The 21,152-nt window shown below is 48.7% G+C and overlaps 1 protein-coding gene across 1 annotated transcript; it reads left to right on the top strand.

Moving 5' to 3' along the window:
- The first annotated feature begins 203 nt into the window (after positions 1–203).
- KCNJ5 (potassium inwardly rectifying channel subfamily J member 5) lies at positions 204–20,618 on the top strand. Its single transcript, XM_064397682.1, has 3 exons — positions 204–592; positions 8,139–9,085; positions 19,019–20,618. The coding sequence occupies exons 2-3, from the start codon at positions 8,146–8,148 to the stop codon at positions 19,357–19,359; spliced, it is 1,281 nt and encodes a 426-aa protein (XP_064253752.1). The 5' UTR covers positions 204–592; positions 8,139–8,145; the 3' UTR covers positions 19,360–20,618.
- Positions 20,619–21,152: the final 534 nt, after the last annotated feature.

Raw genomic sequence — 21,152 nt, 5'->3', positions numbered from 1 at the left:
CATGCCATGCCATGCCATGCCATGCCAGCCCAGCCCAGGGGCGCGGCCCCTCGCCCCTCGCTGGGAGCTCGCAGGTCTTTCCCGAGCTCGGAGCTCCTGCGATCCCGAGCTCCCAGGCAGGGATTCGCCTCCCCGCCTGCCCTCCCTCCCTTCCTCCTTTCCTCCCTGCCGGCAGCGCCCAAACCCCTCCCTCGCCCCCCGCCCCTGAGCAGATCAGGCGCCGTCGCACGCAGCTCCGCGCCCTCCCTCTGCCCCAGCCCTTCAAAAGCTCGGGAGCGCCGCGGATCCGCGGAACAGGAGAGGGCACGGCGGGGCAGGGCGGGCGGAGGAGAGGCCAAAGTGGCACGGCAGCGGCGGGGGCTGGGAGCCGAGCGGGAGCACCGCGGGTGCCCAGGGCAGGGCGTGGGCAGCCCGCGCCGATGCTCGCTGCCGGCGGGCAGCGCCGAGCGGGCGGCGGGCGGCCCGGGGCCCCCGGGAGCAGCCCGGCTCCCCGGTGATGGCATGGACCCGCCGCTGCCCGCCAGCCTCCCGCAGCCCCGCTCCTGCCGCCCCCCGAGCCCCGGCGCGACTGATGCGGAGCCGCTCGTAGCCAGTAAGTTACGGTTCCTTTGTTATTCCCGGTCACTCCCGATCCTCTCCGGCTGCAGAGGATCGGGACAAACGCGGAGCTGTTGGGCCAGCGGGGTGCCAGGCTCCTGTGCCCGGACCTGCCCGGGTGCGAGCTGTGGACAGGCTCCTGCCTAACTCACAGCTGCCACGGAACTCTTGGGAAGGCAGGGATTGGATGCTGATCCTGGGCAAAAGCACTGGCAGATCTAAAGGTGTGATGCACGAAAAGACATTAAATAAAATAGGAACTGCTCAGATACAGGATTAGTGGAGATCACTGGAATTCAAAGGGCACCAGGAGACTGATCAGTGAGCAGCCCTGAATTATGGAGCGACTCCATAATCCTTATCTGGAGCCCAAGATTAAATTCTTTCATAATTAGGATACTTGCCAGTCAGCTTGGAGTTACAGAGCCCTGGCAGTGCAGCCTCCAGATGAGCAAGTGGCATATGCAGCCCTTGGAGGGACAGGGAATGCAGTGCGCTGGGAATCCCTCGGGGGTTATGGCTCTGGGAGGTAAAAGCATAACTGATTTTTTTACCAATGTCCTGTTGCATCACTCAGAAAGGCGCCTGGGGTTCTCCTTGTGCCAGCGCCTGGTGGTTGGGAGCACCAGGTTAACTTTTACACAGCCTCTCCCTTGGGTTTGAACAGGGAGTTTCAGGAACCAGCCGAGAACGGGCAGAATCTGACCCTGTCCCAAAAAACTTCCCTCTGGCTTTTGGAGATTCTCATCAAGCAGCTCCTTCCTCCTGTGCCCTTTTACTTTAAAGTAGACCTTGGATTTGTGGAAGAGGAGCTCGGAGGGAAACCAAACTGGCTTTTCTCACTGGTTCTCTGACCAGTCCAAGCAACCAGGATCTCCTGAGAAGGTGGGCAGTGTGTGGGGCAGTGTTTGTGCTGGGGGTTATTTCACTTCTGGGCTTCAGTTCTTTGGCTCACTATTCCTACCCAGTTGGAGATAAAGGATTAGGATAATTTCTGATTCCCATGGCAGAATATTTTCTATCTCTGGAAAGTTCCAGCCCAATTATTTGTGGGGGGGAAAAAAAAGGCAAACAGAGCTTTGGAGTAATATTCCAAGGCAAATTTCCAGACTCCACTGTTTAAGTCACCCAGTTTCTGTTGGGTTTGAGGTCAGGAGAGGCACTTGGATACTTGGGGCAAGCACTGGCCCTTGTCCAACAGCTTGGTATGAGGTCAGTTTGTCCCTCTGTCACTCGGACCCCTTTCTGCAGTGGGTTCAAGCGCTGCTGAAGGCCTTGGGGCAAAAAGAGCCTGTGTTTGGTAAACCCATAGTGAACTCTTTGGGTGCAAGGTACTGCAGAAGTGTGAAGTGGTCCAACGGTTTAATGTATTTTTAAAAAGTTTTTTGGTGTTTTTTGGGGTTTTTTTAGTTTTGTTTTGTTTTTTAGTTTTTTATTGTATTTTTTAAGCTGCTGCAGATTCCAGAGTGATTCTCTGTTGCTGCAATGGTAAATTCCTAAACAATGGAGAATGGGAACACTGCTGCTCCTGGGGCAGGATTTTCTCCTAGAACTGAGATTCTGCTTTCTTAACATTCAGTGTTTGCTGTTCAGAGTAAACAGCCAGGAGCAGGAGAAACAGGAGTGTCTGATCAGGACAAAGATGTCCCTGGCTTTGTTCAGTTGTGCTGCTTGAAAGACAATGGTCAGATTTTCAATGACACCATAAGATGTCCCTAAAATAGAGCTGGGGTGAGAGGCCAGGGACAGAGAGGCTGCAGAGTGCCTCAGGCACAGTCACTTCCTTGGAGGTGGAAGGATCAAATTGATTTATTTCCAGGCTTTATTTGTTGTTGGTAGAGAAAATATCATTTGACTGTTCTGTATCGTGGAAAACACCTAAAAGCACAATATTGTGGTTGCATCCTTTGCTCGGGAACTAGTCACGCTCAAGGTCTTTAATTCAATGAAGTACAAGAGAATTGCCTGGGTGTTACATGGATTAAATCCTCCCATTCTTCCTGCCATAGGAGACAGTCCCAATCTAATAGAAACTCCATATTCTTTAGTCCATGTGCTCTAACAAGTTGTAAAAGCCTGAATGATGCCTCAATAAGCATTTTCTAGTTTTTATCTTCTTTTTCTGTAAAAAAAAAAAGATCAGTTTTGTTTCTCCACTCTGTTCTGTATAGGTCTGGAGTCATTATATTTAATGCAGCTGTGAACTTGTGATATGTGTGGGGTTTTTTTTACTTCAATCCATAGCTGAGGGAAAAAATGTATTTGAAACCTGTAGCTATTTGAGAGAACAGCAACTGCCTTCGTTGGCTTTGGAAATAATCTTGCTGGGTTATTCATCTGGTGGATCAGGCTGTGGAGGCTCTGCAGAGAGATCTTCAGACACACCTGAGACAGACAGCAACTGCATTCCCAGCTGCTGGAGTGGGGGAAGGAGGAAAGAGTTCTGCAGTGATTCCAGGGGCTCATTTCGGATTTTGGAATGGCTAAATTTGATTCCTGCCCTGCCACAGACTCCTAGTTGAGTGTTGAAGAACTAAGTGTCTTTGTGAGTGATTCCCCCATCCTGAAATAGGGGAAATTGAGCCCTTCCTTGCTCCAGACCTCTTGGAAAACACATAAATAAAATTTTATAGCACATGATATCTGTGCTGAGTGCTGTAAAACACTTGGATACTCTGGGAGTGGGAGAGTCACGTTCCTCCCTCACAACTGGCAATGGAAGGATCTCAGAGGAGAAGGATGGATTGGGAGGCAACTCACAGGTAAAAACAAAGTGCAAATGTCCATAAACCCTTCCTTGAGGTCAGATTGGCTCCCTGGCCAGAGAGATTTTCTTTGGAAAGACTGAGCACCTTCTGTTGGGGTATTCTGAGCCAGGGGCACTCTGGGCACACAGGAGCTGTCACAGCCCAGCTCTGTGACAAGCACAAAGCCACCCTGGCCCTTCAGGCTAACCAGCAGCCACCCATCTCCGTGAGCTGTCGCATTCTGAGTGCCAGGAAAGTGGTGCTGAGACTTGCCCAAAACTCACAGAGGAGATGAGAGGCACCTTCCCACCTCAGTGCTGAGTGAGGTGACACTTGGAGAGGCAATTACTGGGGTCAGGGAGCTTTGGAACGTTTGTTTGTGAAGTGCCACAGGTCTCCCTTCTTGTGCGGTGTCTTTGAATTTTTCCCTGGCTTTCAAGGGCACAACTCTTCTGCAGCCTCCCGTCCACCTGTGGATCCCCAAGCACTTCCCAAGGAGGCAGCCACCAAAACCCCAAACCTCTATTTATATGAAGTCAGAAAGTTGGAACATTCCATGGTTTCCCCAAATCCACCTGCCTTACTTCACCTTGCATGCACAGATGTGTGTGGAAAGGAAGGCTGGTGGAGCTGACTGCTCAGTCCCACTCACACACAGGCAGTGATACAAGGATGGAGGAAAGATGCCTTTCTCTGGGAAATCAAAGCCCCACCACAGTCAGAGCCTATCTCAAGTCATTTTTCTTCAGATTGTCAAAGGCCATCTTCTCCTAAGACTTCTCCTTCCTCCATCTTTCCATGAGCACTCAGTCTTCAGCAGCCAATGCTTTTATTCTCTTCAGTGCTGCTGCTTTAATTTCCTTTATTCCTGCACCTACCTCCCTATGTTGCTCCTGTCTGACAATTAAGAATTTCATTCCCTTGCAGCACTGTAACCTAAAGCAGAATTATGTGGCCCAGAGGAACCTGGGCACAGTAACCTGGTTTATGGGGTGTGGGCCAACAGGCAGCAGCAGAACCAGGTCAGGTTTTTCAGTAATCTCTGTTCAGTATTATTGGTTGCTTGTTGAGAAGTACAGCACTCATTGTCTGGAAAAAAAAGAAGATAGGGTTAAGTGGAAAAAAATCAAAATTCTGGGAAGTTGTGGGAGGTTTGCTAAAGAACAGTTGCTCAATTATTCTCCCAATGTGAGAAAACACAGGCATCAGGTTTAAAAGAAACAAAAAGAAGTCTGCCTTTACACAAACTTGATGACAGATTCACATCTTTAAACTCCACCTGCCTGCCAGTTTGGTCCCTTCCAGCATCAAATCCCATCCTCACAGAAATTTGTGTGTTCACTGCAGCCAGATCAGCAATTGTTTAAATGGAAAAAGCTCCCTGGTCAGCAGGGAAAGAAGTTTCTTCAAGTGTTTCATAGTTTTGACCTCCTTGCTGTCTCTGGCAAATTGCTGGACCTGCCAGGAGCACACCAGCTCTGTCAGGAGCTGCTCTGGCAAACACTGTCTCCTGGAGATTCTCACCCAACCCCAGCCTGACTCCTGTGCAGCAGATCCCAGCCCCTAAATGTCACTGCCTGCCCCGAGTGTGTCATCTGGGCAGAGCTGAGCATCAGCAGGGCTGATAAAAACCTCTCTGCAAGGCTGATAATGCACTGACTCACAGCTCCTCATGCAGTAGCCTGTCCTAAAGGAAGGCAGCTTTGTACAGAAGTGACATTTTTATTATCCTGGCCTCGTTTAACCAAAGACAGCAAATGCCAGAGAAACAGAACAGTGCCTGTGACTGTAAGAGGCAATTTCACCCCATGGCTCTCTGTGCTGGAGGGAGCAGGGATTTACAGACTGGAGCTGAAATCTCTGGGAGATGCAGGAACAAATTTACCATGATCTGGCAGAGATGTCTATGGCTGTGCACTGCACAGGGAAGAGTTAACCAGGTCCTTACCCAGTTACACTGCTCCTTTCAGAGCTTCTTGTCATTTGGGATAAAGTTCCCAGGGCAGTTAAAATCATGAAAGAATGACAGGAAATTTTCTAGAATATTCTGCTGCCTGGGATCTCACAGACCATCCAGATCCATATCACAAATTTTACTGTTGAGGAATTAAGGCAGGAGGAAGAGCAGTGATTTACTCAGAATTAGAAAACCCTGGAATCATTTGGAGCAGAAAGCTGGATAATCTGCAGCCATCCAAAGCTGTGCTCAAACTGCTAACCAGGAGCATTCTGTTTAAAGACTCTGAAGCAAAAATTCATATACTTAATTATTTTTAATAACCACACTGAGGTTGTGCTCATACTACAACAGGAAAGTTAAAGATGAAATATTGGTAGGAATTGTAATGCCACTGAAGCTGTCAGTGAACTTCTTATCCAGCAGGAATTTTTCTGCTTTACTGGGTCACTTGGAAGGTGTTCCTGAAGGTTTGCAGAGATGTTTCAGCTGAGCTGTTGCTGGAGATCAGTAGCACCACCAGAGATGTTGCCAGCCCTGTGAGTGTTTTAGTTGAAAAGGTTCCTCCATGTATTCATTAATGGGCAGTTCCTCAAACCTGCTCCACCAGGGTGATCTTTCCAGGGATTTAGGATTTTGTGTTGCTTTTCCTGTATTCTGTTCTTTGTAATAAGTTTTAAGATCCTTTTGGTCTCTTTGATGTGAATGTAAACATGTAATCTTCCACTCTAGATTGAAGTCTGGAACTGGATTGTTCTCTCTCCAATGGTGCCAGTGATAGCTTCAAATTTACTGTTATAAGAAAATTATCTTTAAAACAAGTCTTTTAAAATTGAAAGCAACAGGCAACACTTGCCTGGTTTTACATTTAGATTGATGACAGCTTTTTAGTCCAAATGGAGTAATTTTAGATTAATCAATCAATGCAAACATACATCGAGAATATTATTTGTAAGAAGGAAGTGAGGAGGTTTTTCACTGATTTCCAGTGGATTTCCAGAGATTTTGTCTGTGCCCTGCATCCAGGCTTCTTTCTCTATTAAAGAGGGGGCAGAAGTGTGTGATTGTTCTGCCATGTGCTTTCCCATGTTGGGAAGTGAGTGTCAAGCTGTGCCCCTGCACAGGTTTCAGCATCTTGCAGCACTTTGCACACGTGTAAAGAGACGAACCTCAGAGAGCAGAGAGAGCCAGGCCAGCGGGTCTGGAGGTTTGCCTTGCAGCCGGCAGTGAAAAACAGCTGAGGATGTGTGTGAGTACACCCTGAGCCAGCTCTCAGGAGGGACAGACACAGAGCAGGGGTCAAAATCCTGGCTGGAGAAAGGGAGCCCACAGCACTGGGATCATCTACCCCATGTCCGGGCAAACCCAATCCCCCCGATTTCCCATCCCAGCACCAGGAATTCCCACTGCCAGCCCTGGTGTGCAGCCCTGTCCTGGCCCTGGCAGCAGGCAGCAGTGCTGGCTGTGTGGCACAGATGGTCGGGCTCCCTGCGGAGCCGAGCCAGCAGGGCCGGTTCCAGCAGCAGGCTCCGGCTGCTTCGTTGGAGCACTGATCGATGGTGACTTAGACAAGGGCCACGAGGAGTTCTCTGCCATTAAGCAGACTTGGCTGCAGCCGAATGGAAGTGAAAATTTGTTGCTTCATTTCTTCATCCTGCCTCTGCTTCCTTCCCGCCCACCCTTTGTGCTTTTTAATACCAAAAAGATGGAGCTACTTTGTTCGGTCTTAAAAATTGTCTCTCCCAAGATACTCTTAATTGTATCTCTACACCTTTCCTCATTCACAGGCGCATAAGAAGATTAAAGACAGAGGGAGCAGTAATAGATTTAGTTAGGTTTTAATAGGATTTGCAGAGGACAATACGGGGAATGAACGCCATAGAAAATATTGCTGTTCTATCTTTGATATCCCTAAGGCTCCTTAGATAGTCTTTGACAGAGATTTTGTCTGTGCCCTGCATCCAGAGTCAAGACTCTCATTTTTTAAAGGAGTATCTAATCATCTCTGTAAACAGGATGTTACATTAGAACTGGCAGACAGCATTGCCGCCCATCTCGTGTTATTTATTTGTATCCTGGTAAGCATTACTCTGAATGTCGACAGTGGGCTTTTTAATAGCTCTGATGCATTCCTAAAAGTGCCCAGTGATTTTGTCTAATGTCAGGTAGAGCAAAGGGGTGAGCTCTGATAGATCTCATTAACAGCAGGCCTGGATTCATCACACCCTCACACGTGGGATTCAAGATGCTCAATTAAATGTTTATTTCACGCTTAAGCCCAGGCTCAAGAATAAACTTCCAGAAGGTGATTCAGCACTCCTGAAATCTGAGTTATCCCTGGAGATGCCTTTCTCTGCTGACTGCAAGGGAAGCCTTCATGCATAATTTAGACTCATGTGAGATTTAGGTAGACAGTGGTGCTCAGCATTTTCCCTTAGTTTCTGAGGTTTCTCTTGATATGCACCCAAAACCTGAGGCATGAAATAGCTCCAGTCCCTCCTGAAAAGTTATTGATGTAGCTTTGTTCTGAGTTGTGATCTCAAGCAAATTTGGTGTGTAAAAAAATCTAAGAACAAAAAGAAAGCCCCAAAATGTTCAAAGGTTTAAGTGTTCCACACTCCCACAGCGTGCCCATCACCCTGCTGATGTTTGAAGGGCCTGTGTGTGTGATAAATCAGTCTTTAATTCTGGGTCACTGCAGGGCTGTGTTTAACAAGTGGCTGTTGTGGGAGAAGAGTCAGCCCTCCAAAATCAACGTTCTGATGGTCCAGACAGTGAAACAAAATGGCTTTGTTCTCTTTTCCTTCTGCCTGAAACGGTCTTTGCTTGTTGTGCAGCCCAGCCATGGCTGGAGATTCCCGGATCTTCATGAACCAGGACATGGACATCGGGGTCACATCCCGGGAGCCCAAGAAGATCCCCAAGCAGGCTCGGGATGACGTCCCCATCGCCACGGACAGGACCCGGCTCATTTCCACCGAGGGCAAGAAGCCGCGGCAGCGGTACATGGAGAAGAGCGGCAAGTGCAACGTGCACCACGGGAACGTGCAGGAGACCTACCGGTACCTCAGCGACCTCTTCACCACCCTGGTGGACCTCAAGTGGCGCTTCAACCTGCTGGTCTTCACCATGGTCTACACCATCACCTGGCTGTTCTTTGGGTTCATCTGGTGGCTCATTGCCTACATCCGGGGAGACCTGGACCACCTGGAGGACGAGAACTGGATCCCCTGCGTTGAAAACCTCAGCGGATTCGTGTCGGCGTTCCTGTTTTCCATCGAGACCGAGACGACCATCGGGTACGGCCACAGGGTCATCACGGAGAAGTGTCCCGAGGGCATCGTGCTGCTCCTGGTCCAGGCCATCCTGGGCTCCATCGTCAACGCCTTCATGGTGGGATGCATGTTTGTCAAGATCAGCCAACCAAAGAAGAGGGCAGAGACCCTCATGTTCTCCAACAACGCTGTCATTTCCATGAGGGATGAGAAGCTCTGCCTCATGTTCCGAGTCGGGGACCTCCGCAATTCCCACATTGTCGAGGCTTCCATTCGAGCCAAACTGATTAAGTCCAAACAGACCAAAGAAGGAGAGTTTATTCCCCTGAATCAAACGGACATCAACGTGGGATTCGACACCGGAGACGACAGGTTGTTCCTGGTGTCCCCTCTCATCATCTCACATGAGATCAATGAGAAAAGTCCCTTCTGGGAGATGTCCCGCACCCAGCTGGAGAAGGAGGAGTTTGAGATTGTGGTCATCCTGGAAGGAATGGTGGAAGCCACAGGTAAGGACCTGTCAGCAGTCAGTCACTGTTTGGAGGAGGACAGGGGCACAAAGCATTGTGGGCAGTTTGGCATCAGGATTTCACTGTCCATGTTACCTGGACTGGGAACACAGTGAGGTTTGTTCTTGGGTAGTGCCTGACTCAGGTGGGGCATCTGGGATAACCAGCAGTGAAAAGTTGGGCCTTTAGCTCATACTGTAGGGTTTCACCCTCTTTTTTGTAGTGTTTCACCCTCTTTTATAAGTCTGGGATTGAGGTGAAGGGGTTAGTCCTGGAGCTGCTCATAATCACTTAGAACTGATCCACAGGAGAAAAAAGCAGTGGATTGAAGGAATTCTTGAAGTCTGTGGTGGTCCTGTTTCCTGTGATCAAAATTCATGGTGCAAATCTTCTCCCATTTCTTCTCTGTATTAGAGATTGGCTGTAACTGTGCTATTTTAGGTACTGCTGTAGTGTTGATTTTAATGGGGGCTGTGAAGTGCCCAAGTCTCACTGTATCCCATAAAGCAGCACGTGCTGAGGCTGAATGACTTGCACGTGGTGCAGGACACACATTCCCAGAGGGAGCTCAGAGAGGAAAAATACAGAAACTGTTTTTGTGACTCTTGCAGCCCTGCAGCTGCTTAACAGCTCAGACAAAGCTGGGTAATGGGAGATTAGGAGATATCCTCAGCCCATTCCCAGTGTCTCCTAGGGGTGTGTTTGTGGCAGAGATGAAAGAACTCTGTGTCTGTCTGTAGTGACTCTGGAAAAGGGATAACGCTCAGCTTTCCACGGCATGGGGAAGGCAGCTGAGGGAGGGATGGGCACAGAGGCTCCTTCCCACAGGAGCTCTGGCAGCACCTGGCAGTCATTTCCATGGGTCATTTCCACTCAGGAATCCCTTTGGTCCAGGTTTGGGGAGGAGCTGGCAGCTCTTGCTGCTGCACTTGCGGCACAGCGAGTGTGTCCAAGTCCCTGAGATGCTCGTGTGCCTTCCAGGCAGGGTTTTCCAGCCCGGGGTGGGCAGAAGGCCTTGATGGAATCAGGGTCTGCAGGGGGAAAGGACTGCAGGCAGCTCCGAGGGAGAGAACTGCTGGCTGAAGATGGACAAACAAAGCCAGAGATGCAAAAAAAGCTTTTATAAGCAGTTTTCTCCTTTGGTGTTTCAGGATTTCAGTTATGAGGCCGGAGTTTTCCTGTGGGTGGTGGTTGGATTTTGTTTTCCATCTCAATGAGGTTCTCTCTGAGTCATTAGCAGGGGTTTTCAGCTTGTTACAAGTACTCAGTGGTGTCAGCACTCTCACAGATTCTGCCCCTTGCTGACTGTTAATGTTATCCCCTCCTGGAGATTTGCTCATTAGTTACCGCAGCCAGAGGAGCAAAAATCTCTCAAATTGCTGCATCCCAAACCTTTGCTCCCAAAGGCAGCTGTCCAGAGAGGTAATTTAATGTCCCAGGGTTTCCCCTTAGGTGATCAACAGTGGCTGACTTTCCCAAACAGAGCTGATGGGAGGTGATGGATAAATTACATTCCACTGGGGCTGGAATATGTGCTGTGCAAGTGGAATTCACCTGGCATGTCCAGGGAAACGCTCTTCCCCAGCAGAGCATTGTAGAGATGTGGCGAAGAAAAGGGTGGGTGGAAAAGACTATCTAAGGCAAGGATTTGTAACAGTGACTTATTCTGCAGCCTAAACATTTATTAGAGGCTGGAGCTTCCTAATCTGAGCATGGAATGCAGCTCCTTGTTTGTCCAAAGCCTCTTTCCTCGTCACACAGTGACACTGTGGATGCTTTGAGCCCCTGCTGCTCTGCCTTCCTCGCAGGAAGGCTCAGCCTCTGCTGGGGATGTGTGAGAGGAAGTCATTATCAATAACAACCTCGGAATTAAAAGCATGGCAGAGGAATAATATTGCCTTACAAATGGGCTCCTCTCCCAGAGGGACTGCGCAGGCCGGGCTGTAAGGATATTAAGGAGCATACATCTGTGGAAGTGAATTATCCTGGACTCAGAAGGCAGCCTGGGAAGTCCCACCCCGGAGCTGGAGGAGGCATTCTGCATGAACTCAGAGCTGAGTGGACCTTGGATGATTCCAGGAGGCAGTTTGGAGGCTGGGATGGCTCCTGAGGACCCGTGGCAGCAGGGGAGTGGGATATTTTGTGACAAGAAGAATGGCTTGCAGAGACAGTGTTTGTGCTTTCCTGCTTCATCCTCACACTTGGGAGTATTGATGAAGCAGTTTGGGGTTATTAATCCCTCCCTTCACACCTTAAGATCTGCTCCAAGCAAATTCTTAAGGTACTTCCCTGCCCATGGCACTGCTCAAGCCCCATCTGCTCTCAGGAGTGGTGTGATATTTACTCCCAGCAGGACTTCTGTTAAATCCTGACACTGTCACAGCCTGGTTGGGTTCAGGGCACTGTAAAATACAGCAGAGCATTTGTTCCCTTAGCAACCCCTATGGAAAATGAGGACTCCACCCCCCCACCCCACCGAGTTCAGAGGTACCACTGGTCAGAATATACAGCTCTGCTTTCCATAAGGTGTAGGTAGCAGGTCAGAAAGGTGATCAGCAACATATCAACGGCTGCAGAAATTGAAGCACGACTAAAAGTGGGGATATTTTTCACTGATAATTTGGGACAGTGATTTTATAGCTGTTTTCCGTAGATTTAACCAGGCACACACATATTACAAATGTAATGTATTGTCTCCTCTCAAACAAGCAGCTCTATTTACTGACATTTAAGTTTAATTCTGACCCAGTGCAAGGCAAAGATGGTAAATAGCTTCAAATGAAAAGTGTAGAGTAAATTCTGAGGAGTTCACACCCTTCAAGTCACTGGGTTTTTTACAAAGTGAAACACTGTGACGTAAAACAAAGATTTTGTGTTCAAGTTGCCTTGTCTTTTCAAAGGCCTGAGTAACAGCACACTGAAGAACAGCAGCTCACCAGCCAGCCTAAAATGCAGTGGGTTTATTTGGCTGAAAAAGATAAAAAAGCTGGTGCTATTGCACTGAGGGCTGTGGGGCACCTGGGGCTGCTGCACTGAGTGACCCTCAGAGCCTGGCACAAGCCCAGGCGTGGCTTTTCCATTGATATTTGGGATGGGTGAGGAGGCACGGGGACTCAAGGAGCAGAGGGAAAAGGCCAAAGGGAGGGTGAGTTTCTGGGCAGATCTGTTGTGGTCACTGCTGGGTGAAATGAGCACTGTGAAGACAAAATCAATATTGCTGACAAGTGTGCTGACTCCCAAGGGGCTTCGAGGGCATCTGGGGGCAGCAGCATCACCCCCAGTGCTCCTGGTGAGCTGGCACAGGCATTCCTTCAGGGAATTCCTTATCTTTGCCTTTTCAGAAAGGGATGCTTGTCAACATCAGCTGCCCCAAATCTGACTTGCAATAAAAGGGAACAAAGCAAAGGTGGAAAGTCTGTTTGCACAGTGAATACATTTTTGCTTTCCTTGTTTCTCTGCTCCCCAAAATCTCAGGGCCACCCTGGTGAAGGACAGCTCCTGCTGCTGCTGGCCAAAGCTCCTGCCCTTCCCCTGTGATCGCAAACTGGACAGTGTTTAAAAGCTGCTGGGACAGGGAAGAGCAGGGCAGGTCCAGGCCCCCCTCCCGCGTGGTGCAGTCAGCTGGGTTGTGATGAAGGATTTGGCTGATCCGGTTAGGGAACATTAGCAAGTCCAATTTTTTAAAATACTGTTTTTCTCTGTAAGCCATGCTGCATGACACACTCTCATATCCTATAAGACTTCCTGGCAGGTAATTTGAAGGGCCTCTCTTCTCTTTCAGCTTTACCCTTCCTCTGCTATTTGCTGACAGTTATCCAAATCCTGATCCAAATCCTACTTTTTCCGTGGCTTCCTGCTGCCCTGGTTCCCTGGGCACAGCATCCAGCACTGCTGCTCCCTGGGCACGGAGGCAGCAGAGCTTGTTACTCCACTCCTGGTCCTTCCTGGTCTTCATTGCCTCTTTTTCCCAGCACAATTAAATAAGGCACAAGAAACACTCCAGATGCCTGATTAGTCCAGTCACTAAATGAAGTTTTAATGAACTCTTATGTAAGTACAGGTATATATTTTTCTGGCTTAGAGTCAGTGTGATAAAAAGGGATTTAATGATTAGAAGTAATTAACCCATCCTGTCCCTGTGGGAGTGTAGGCAAACAGCAGAGTTTTCACACTTCAATTTTCCACCTTTGCAGACAGAGTACAGTTTCCTGGCTGTAAAAGTAGGGCCAAATGCAGTAGTCACAACAAAAGATATGCTGAAATTAATCATGATTTTCATGGGAGCACAAAGGAAGGGTGAAATTACTGAATGGAGTTTCTGGGCATTCATCATCTGGTTTGGGTTGTCTTGTGTTGCTTTGCATTTTGCATATAAATAAGTTTTCTGCAAGGAGGATCTTTCAGAAGTGTTACAGACACTGCCTAAAAAATGATAGGAAGCGATGTCTCAGGTCATTGTGTTCATGAGCTGGGCTGTCCTCTGGAGGCAGAGGCTGGCAGCGGTGTCTGAGGAGCCTCTGCAGTCACTGTGAGCCCTAAACAGGTTACCTGGTGTGAGCTTGGCTCAGGCTGGGCCTGCTGGAGACATGGCAATTGAATCCAAGGTCTTTACATCTTAAAGTCCTTTTATTATATTTTTTCCCAGTGCCTAGGAGCTTTTGCATGCCTGGAGAGCATTCAGATAAATTAAAATCCTATTACTCTCCTCTGGCATAAATATCAAAGTGAATCAAGCCCAGCCATGTCCTCTAAAGGAGACAAGCACAAATAATTGGAGGACCATGCTCCTACCTTCTAATATTCCTTTTCAAGCTGGAAGAATATTGACTTTTTAGATGTTACAGTGTTCTTTAGTCTAATTAACGTAGAGGGACTAATAACTTTTATAACTTACCATATGCTAATGCAAATTGAAAGACACATAGTGCTTAATCACAGCAATAGAAGTTAAATTTTTAATACCTCTTCCTTGCCACCCGCAAACTTCCATCACTGGCACTGCACCTCTGAGGCCATCAGCTCCTGGGCAGTGGCTGTTCCACAGCTTCAGAGCATCCAGGAGAAGGAGAAACATCATCCTGGGCACAACAGAATGGGCAGAGAGGGAGATCAGTGCCAGCAGAGCCCATGTCCCAGGGGGGCGAGCAGATCTGGCCCAGTCCAGGCAGGCACATGACATTTCCCAGCAGATAATCACTGAGCTCCCTGGCATTTCAATGAGCACTGTTAATTTTAGCCTGATGAAAAATGTTGTCTTGACAGCCCCAGGGGCTGGGCTGTCTCTGCCCACTGAGGAGCTTCAGGCCAGGGAGCAGCGCTGGAAGGTTCACCTCTGCTGGGGATGGGATCCCATGGAACCTGGGGAGATTTGGGGTTGGCAGAGCATCTTCTGTGTTCCCCATGCCCTCCCATTAACTGAGGTCACCTGGGATGGGATGTTTGCCAAAAATCAGCATCTCCAACAGCAGGAGAGAGCCTTTGGTGGCACCCAAGCAGCTGCAGCTGCAGATTTGGGGTGGTGAGGTCTGGTTTAGCTGGGCACAGGGAGCACTGTCCCCCTCCCAGCCCAGGCTGTGCTCCAGGGCAGGAGCAGCGGGATCAGCCCGTGCTGAGCCGGCTCCTCCCGCTCCTTGTCAGCACGCTCAGACATTCCAGCCCTTTGCTAACTCGTTATGATGACAGCAAAGACCTATTGCCGAGTTCCTGGCACGTGTTTTACACCCCGGCGTTTGCGCTGCTCTCAGATGTGATGAGACACCGGCTTTAATGCACATCACAGTCTGCTCTGGATGTTTCATCTGCTGGGAAGCAGACGGGGCTGTTTAGGGAGCATCCCTGGCTGCCTTGAGCAGGAGCAGGCACAGCTCTGTTATTGATCTGTGGCTCCAACCCACAGACAAAATACCCACTTCTTAGGATTCTGCTGTAATGAAATGAGCATTAAATCTCTGTGCAATGCTTATTGCACAACTTGAAACCAGGACACAGTGCCCTGGTCTCCAGCATCCATAAATCCTGGAACTGGTTCTAGCTTTACTGAAAACTTGATGCATCTACTTCTAACTTCAGACAAGTTTTATCTCTGGTTTCTATTAAAACAGTTTTGTTTGCAGCATGAAGCTGAGCTGCTGCATTAAGAGATGAGAAAGCTGCAACTAAAAGTTGGCATCTGAAGATTTCTCATATCATTCTATGTTTTCCTCAACAGACAGACTGCACACATTTATATTAAACCTACTTTTTCATTTTAAACCAGATTGTTTAGGAGACAATGAAACTTTTAATGGTCTTACAACCCCTTAAAATAGGATAGAGTTGAAAAATATATGTCTGTGAATTCAAGTACATCTACTTGGACTGAAAGAAGGAAAATGAGGATGTGAAGATGATGGGATGGAGCAGCTCCCCTATGAGGAAAGGGATTGTTCAGAAGAGAAGGCTTCATGGAGAGCTCAGAGCCCCTTGCAGGGCCTAAAGGGGCTCCAGGAGAGCTGGAGAGGAACTGGGGACAAGGGATGGAGGGACAGGACACAGGGAATGGCTCCCACTGCCAGAGGGCAGGGATGGATGGGATATTGGGAATTAGGAATTGTTACCTGGGAGGGTGGGCAGGCCCTGAATCCCTGGCAGTGCCAAAGGCCAGGTTGGACACTGGGGCTCTGGAGCTGGCTGGGGTAGAGGGGAAGATGTCAATGTTTAATGTCCCTTCCAACCCAAGCCATTCTGGGATTCTGTATTCTTTTAGCATGAAGTTTATTTCAATGAAACCCCCAAATACCACTTCTCTATATCTGCACCATTTAAACCCAAAATGTGTAGTTATAGATTCTTTAAGGAAAGGATTAACAGCCTTTACTGGGGCCATAGATGCTATGGTTAATTCTGCAAGAAATTCAGAGGGTCTGGAATCTCTCTTGAGTTCTTGTGCTCCCCAAAGTGTCAGTGCTTCAGGGCTGCATGAGTGATGTAGAAGAGCAGTAATGTCACAGTTGGTCTGGTACCCAGATCTGGGTCTGTTTGCAGCCAGGAGTTGCACTTGGTGATCCTTGTGGCTTCCCTCCACTTCAGGATATTCTGAATTCTGATGCTACTTGATGGATAGGAGCATATGGCAAATGATTCCCTATACCCACGACATCCCACAGGCTCAGATAAACCAGAATTGTGCAATGAAACAGGTGATTTTTTTCAGGGATACACAGGGGTCTGAGTCTGGGGGTTGCTGTGCCCCTCTGCAGGGTGGCACTGGGATATTCTGAGCACGGAGGGCACACGTGTTCCAGTGGCAAGTGGCTGCATCCATGTGCTCTTAATAAAAACAAGGTTTATTGTTTCCACACCTCTTCTGTCATCTTTTCACAGTCACAGAGGCAATAATTAGCTAGGGACATTACAGATGCATTAATTAACCAGGCTGGAGAGCACAGGGCAGCCTGCAAAGCAGGCACTTAATGGAATTTGAAGCAGAGACAATGGTGTTGTTTACTGGGTGATGTGGGAGTTGCCAAGCAGTGTGTCCCCACGCAATTAAACACCACTGCACATGTGCTAAAAAGGAATATTTGAATGGGATTATGGAGCAATTACAAGTTGTCTTATTGTGCTGGCTCAGTGTCCCCCTGGGGTTACAGAAAGCAGCTCCTGCAGGAAGCTGGCAGCAGCAGTGTTTGCTTGCTGAAAGCTTTCCATTGTTCCTGCCCTAATTGAATACTTAGAGCAGGACTGGGACGGTGTCCCAGGGGCTCAGGTTCACTCAGGTGCTCCCTCAGGGAATGAGTTATTTCAGTCCCAGATTATAAAGCAGGAGTTCCCTCAGAGATCTCCAGGCCCCCACATTTCACAAGGACACCCCATCTTTGCCCTGGAGACTCCTTGATGGTACCTTGATGCGGCACTTGGAAAAGCAGGATAAGAATCAGCTGGTTTATCCACAGGATTGATCCTAGAGCTTGCAGGGTCTCCTCTCCTGCTCTCCTTGCTGGCTCTGGAGGAGGCACTTGGAGGCCTTTGGGATTTCTGTTGCCAAACCAGCTCTGTACAAAGGGAAAAGGACTGGTTTATTTTAACCAGCTGCTGGTTTCCAGCCTCCTGGCATGAGGCAGCACCAGAAAATGGGATTGGCCCTGCAGCCCTGAAACCCCAGACAACAGGAGTGAAAGCCCTTGCCCAGGGAGGTCAGTGTGGGATCAGTGCCTGTAACACAGCTCCCCTGGCAAAACCTGTACCAGGACTGGGACACCAGCAGCGCTCCTGGAGCTTCCAGGGAGCGAGGAGCTGGCCCAGGGCAGGAGGGCTGACCCTCCTCACCCCAGGGCTGGTGATGCTGCACATTGCAGAGCCACCAAAGGCAGAAGTGGTCTCACCCTGTTCCTTAGCTCTAAAGCAAAAGCTGGGAGTTTCCTGAGAAGATGCTGAACTTCCACAGAGCTTCTCCTGAAGGCAGCAGCACTTGGGGTGATTTTCATTCCCTGGCTGTGTTTCTCATGGCAGCCTCTGCACTTCCCAGTTCCTTCCAGCCCAGGAAGCAGGCACGCTGGCACACTGTGACTAACGCTGTACTTGTTGTTCCTGCCCAGAAGCAAACACTCCTGCAGATCTTGAGGGAAAGGATTGGGTTTGCAGCCTGTGCTACAGAGCTGCAGATGTCTCAGCACTGCGTGTGTGTCACCATCTCTTCCCCTTTCAAGGAACAAAATACTCCTGGCCTGGTGGCTTTAAACCATGGAAAGCACTAAGAGGCTTTCAGCTTTGCAGAGAACTTGCCTGTGTGGGTGTCTTTTAATGGTCTGTAGCAATTATAAGAACAAAATATTCCTCTTTTCACAAAGGTGGGGTTTTTTTTTAAAGGAAAGGGGTTTTCTGAGTGCTCTGAGATTTCAGTCACTTCTGAGCTCACAGAGTGAGAATATGTGATATGCTCTTCCCTGAAGCATCTGACACTGAGATTTTTTTCTCCCTGTTCATTACTTTAGATTTCTGTCCCTGTGCTCTGGGCTGTAGGAATTAGACTTGCAAGTGTTGCCCAGAAAGTGGATCAAGTGCATGTTTTGAATCTATTCCAGTCAGGCCAATCCCTCACCCTCTATGAGAGAACTGTGGGAGAACTTTGTGAGGTTAGCTTTTCACTGGAAATTAATTCCAAAATCAAAACATAATTAGAAAAAAGAGAAGAAAAATGTTTGGAAGAGAAAACAGCCTTGACACTGGGGGGTGATTCCAAGAGAATTTGCTCACAGGTGTGCTTGTCCCTACTCTGCAGAGATTATCTTTAAACTTTTTCAAAGTAAATAAACTCTGATGCATGGGGCTGAGGAGCAGCTTGACAAACTGTGAGCCACCGTTCATTCAAACCACAGCCCAGCAGCACAAGGGCTTGAACCCTCCTGGGGATTCAAAGCCAGCTGAGTTGGGAACCCCTCACCATTGGGCTGAGCATCCAGGTGTGTGCAGCTGAGTACAAGGAATTGTGGCACTAATGTACAGGGATTGTGGCACTGCTGCAGAGAAGCAGGGATGGTGCCAGCCCGGAGGAGGGCAGGGCAGGGGGTCCCTGCGCGCTGGGCTGTGTGGGGCTGAGGCAGCACTCACAGAGCTGGGGGTTGTTCCAGCAGGATCCACCAGGACCTGTTTGTGTCAGGCACAGAAAGAGCCCCTCAGCAGAGCAGGGGGAGGCAGAGAGAAGCTGCTTAGAGCCTGCAAACCCCTAAGCACGAGGTTCAGGAGGTGGAAGATGCTGAGGAGAATGCATCCCTTTCCCTCTGGGTACTCAGCTTGTTCTTGATAGAGGCTTTTGTGAGGCTTATTAAGCCAAGACTTCCCTGTGTCCCAGAGCAATCAGGTATGGAAATGACACAGAAGTGCTTTTAAGTGCCAGGCGTGGTTGGGTGAGCACTAGGGAAGCCTTGCCTCTAACATCCCTCTCTTTCCACCCAGGGATGACTTGCCAGGCTCGCAGCTCCTACATGGACACCGAGGTGCTGTGGGGACACCGCTTCACCCCCGTGCTCACCCTGGAGAAGGATTTTTACGAGGTGGACTATAACAGCTTCCACAGCACCTACGAGACCCACACGCCCGTGTGCTGTGCCAAGGAGCTGGCCCAGTCCCGCCGGGAAGGGCAGCTCCTCGGGCCCCTGCCCAGCCTGGGGCGGGACACAGGGACAGCCAGGGAGGACGAGGAGGAGGAGGAGGAGGAGGAGGAAGGCAGGGAGCCGGCGGGACTGAGCGGAGCCAACGGGACAGCGGGAGAGGGGAAGGAAGAGGTGCCTGTATAACCCCGGAGCCGCTGGAGCACAGCCCCCCTCACACCTGCTGGGACACTGCACTGGCCAGCCAGGAGCCCCCGGGAGCCAGAGCTGGGATTCGTGTCCTGCTGCTCGTCCTGGGAGTCACTGCACTGCACCGTGCCTCAGTTCCCCCCCTTTCCCTGAGGCTCTGAGCTTTGCCCTCCTCTGCAAAGCATCTCGATCTCCATGGACAAGGCCCTCTGTTCTCATCACTGTCAAAACCGAAATTCCCACCGCTGGTTCTTTCAAACAGTGTTCATTGGACGTGCAGAACTCTGCCCCTCTTGCCAGGGTGTTTGACCAGTCCAGAATGTCCCATCTCAGTATGAAGAATGTGATTTCATACCTTCACTTAACTTGTGAGTCAATGTATTGTAGACATTGTTCCAGCTAAATTAAAAGAAAAGGTAAAAACCTCCCTGCTATGTAGTGAAGTGTTTTGCCTTTATGAATTTTACAAACAAATGTTACTGTTTGCTTCCAGGATCACAGCCATTGGGATTTATTTCCTACAAAATGTTTGATATGAGCAGGACACCTTTCCCTGCAGACCTCTAACATGCTTATCCAATGTTTTGTCTTCTCCAGCTGAAGTGTTTCGTGTACTCTTTTCATGGAATCTCTGACACATTTCAGAGGCTACCCGTGGTCAGAGCAAGTTTAGATTTTGCCCCAGTGAAGGCTTTTTTCTGGCCTGAATGTCCCAGTTGCAGTTCTAATTGATGATTTGATGATTTAAAACAAAGGATGTAGTCCCCTGGGGGTTGGAATGTTCTGGAATTTCAGAAGCTCTGGAGTAGGGAGACTGGGTAAGTGGCAGTTTGCAAAATTCGCTGCTTTTCTGCAAAGCACATATTTAGAATAAAGGTTGAAGTGCTGATGTTCCTGCAGCTAATGGGAACACACTGACATAACTGAAGCCAACAATTTTGTTCTTTAGAAAGAGGCAGAAAACCAGATTTCCCAAAGAGGATTGTCTCACCCAGAAAAGGAATGAAGAAAAGCAATCTGTGAGATAAAAGATTTCCACAAATTTCAACAACACAGAAAAAAAATTGCCTTGTTGGGGAAAATCTCTTCCCTTGCTCCTAAAAATTTGGTGGTAAAAACAGGCTACCTGCAGAATTACTTCAATAAAATATAATGAGGAATACATAATATGCAATAGTTATTTTTCATAGAGAAAGGACTGTATCTTTATCTGGGGAATAAATGTGCATTGTCTGGACTGAGCTGCACACTCAGGATCTGAAATACAGTTTTGCCTCTTGATTTTAATACAAAGACAAGATAAACTGGAAAATAAAGCAGTGGTCTTATTGACATGGAAACAAGGAGGAGAATACAATCTGTAGGGGTCAGAGATACCATTTACTTAGAGATATAATCTTATAATGTAGGGAAAAGAGAAACATCTGGGGTTTTTCTGAGGGGTGGAAAGGACCACGATGTGGCTGTGTTGCATTTACACCATGTTAGGAGCCAGCAGCCAGCTCAGCCTCCAGGGTGCAGGAATTACCTCTCAGTTATACAGCACATTTTAAGGGAAGGAACTCCACTGGAAATGCTAATTCGTTCTAGAAAGCATTTTGCAGCCTCAGAGTGGCCAGAACTTTTCCAGAGGTCTCATTTTTGTTTTTCTGCTGAGATTCTTCTTTTTCTACCCTGAGCCTCAGAGGAACAGAGAGAAGAAAACAGAGAGAAAAATGAGATCCTTAGAATGACTTGTTCATTTTCTGAGACCTTCTCACCCAACCTCTGCAAGATAATTACATGTCAAA

This window comes from Passer domesticus, chromosome 23 (genome assembly GCF_036417665.1).
Source record: "Passer domesticus isolate bPasDom1 chromosome 23, bPasDom1.hap1, whole genome shotgun sequence".
Taxonomy (NCBI): domain Eukaryota; kingdom Metazoa; phylum Chordata; class Aves; order Passeriformes; family Passeridae; genus Passer; species Passer domesticus.
The sequence above is the reverse complement of the archived record's forward strand: the minus strand, read 5'-3'. Positions and strand labels throughout refer to the sequence as shown.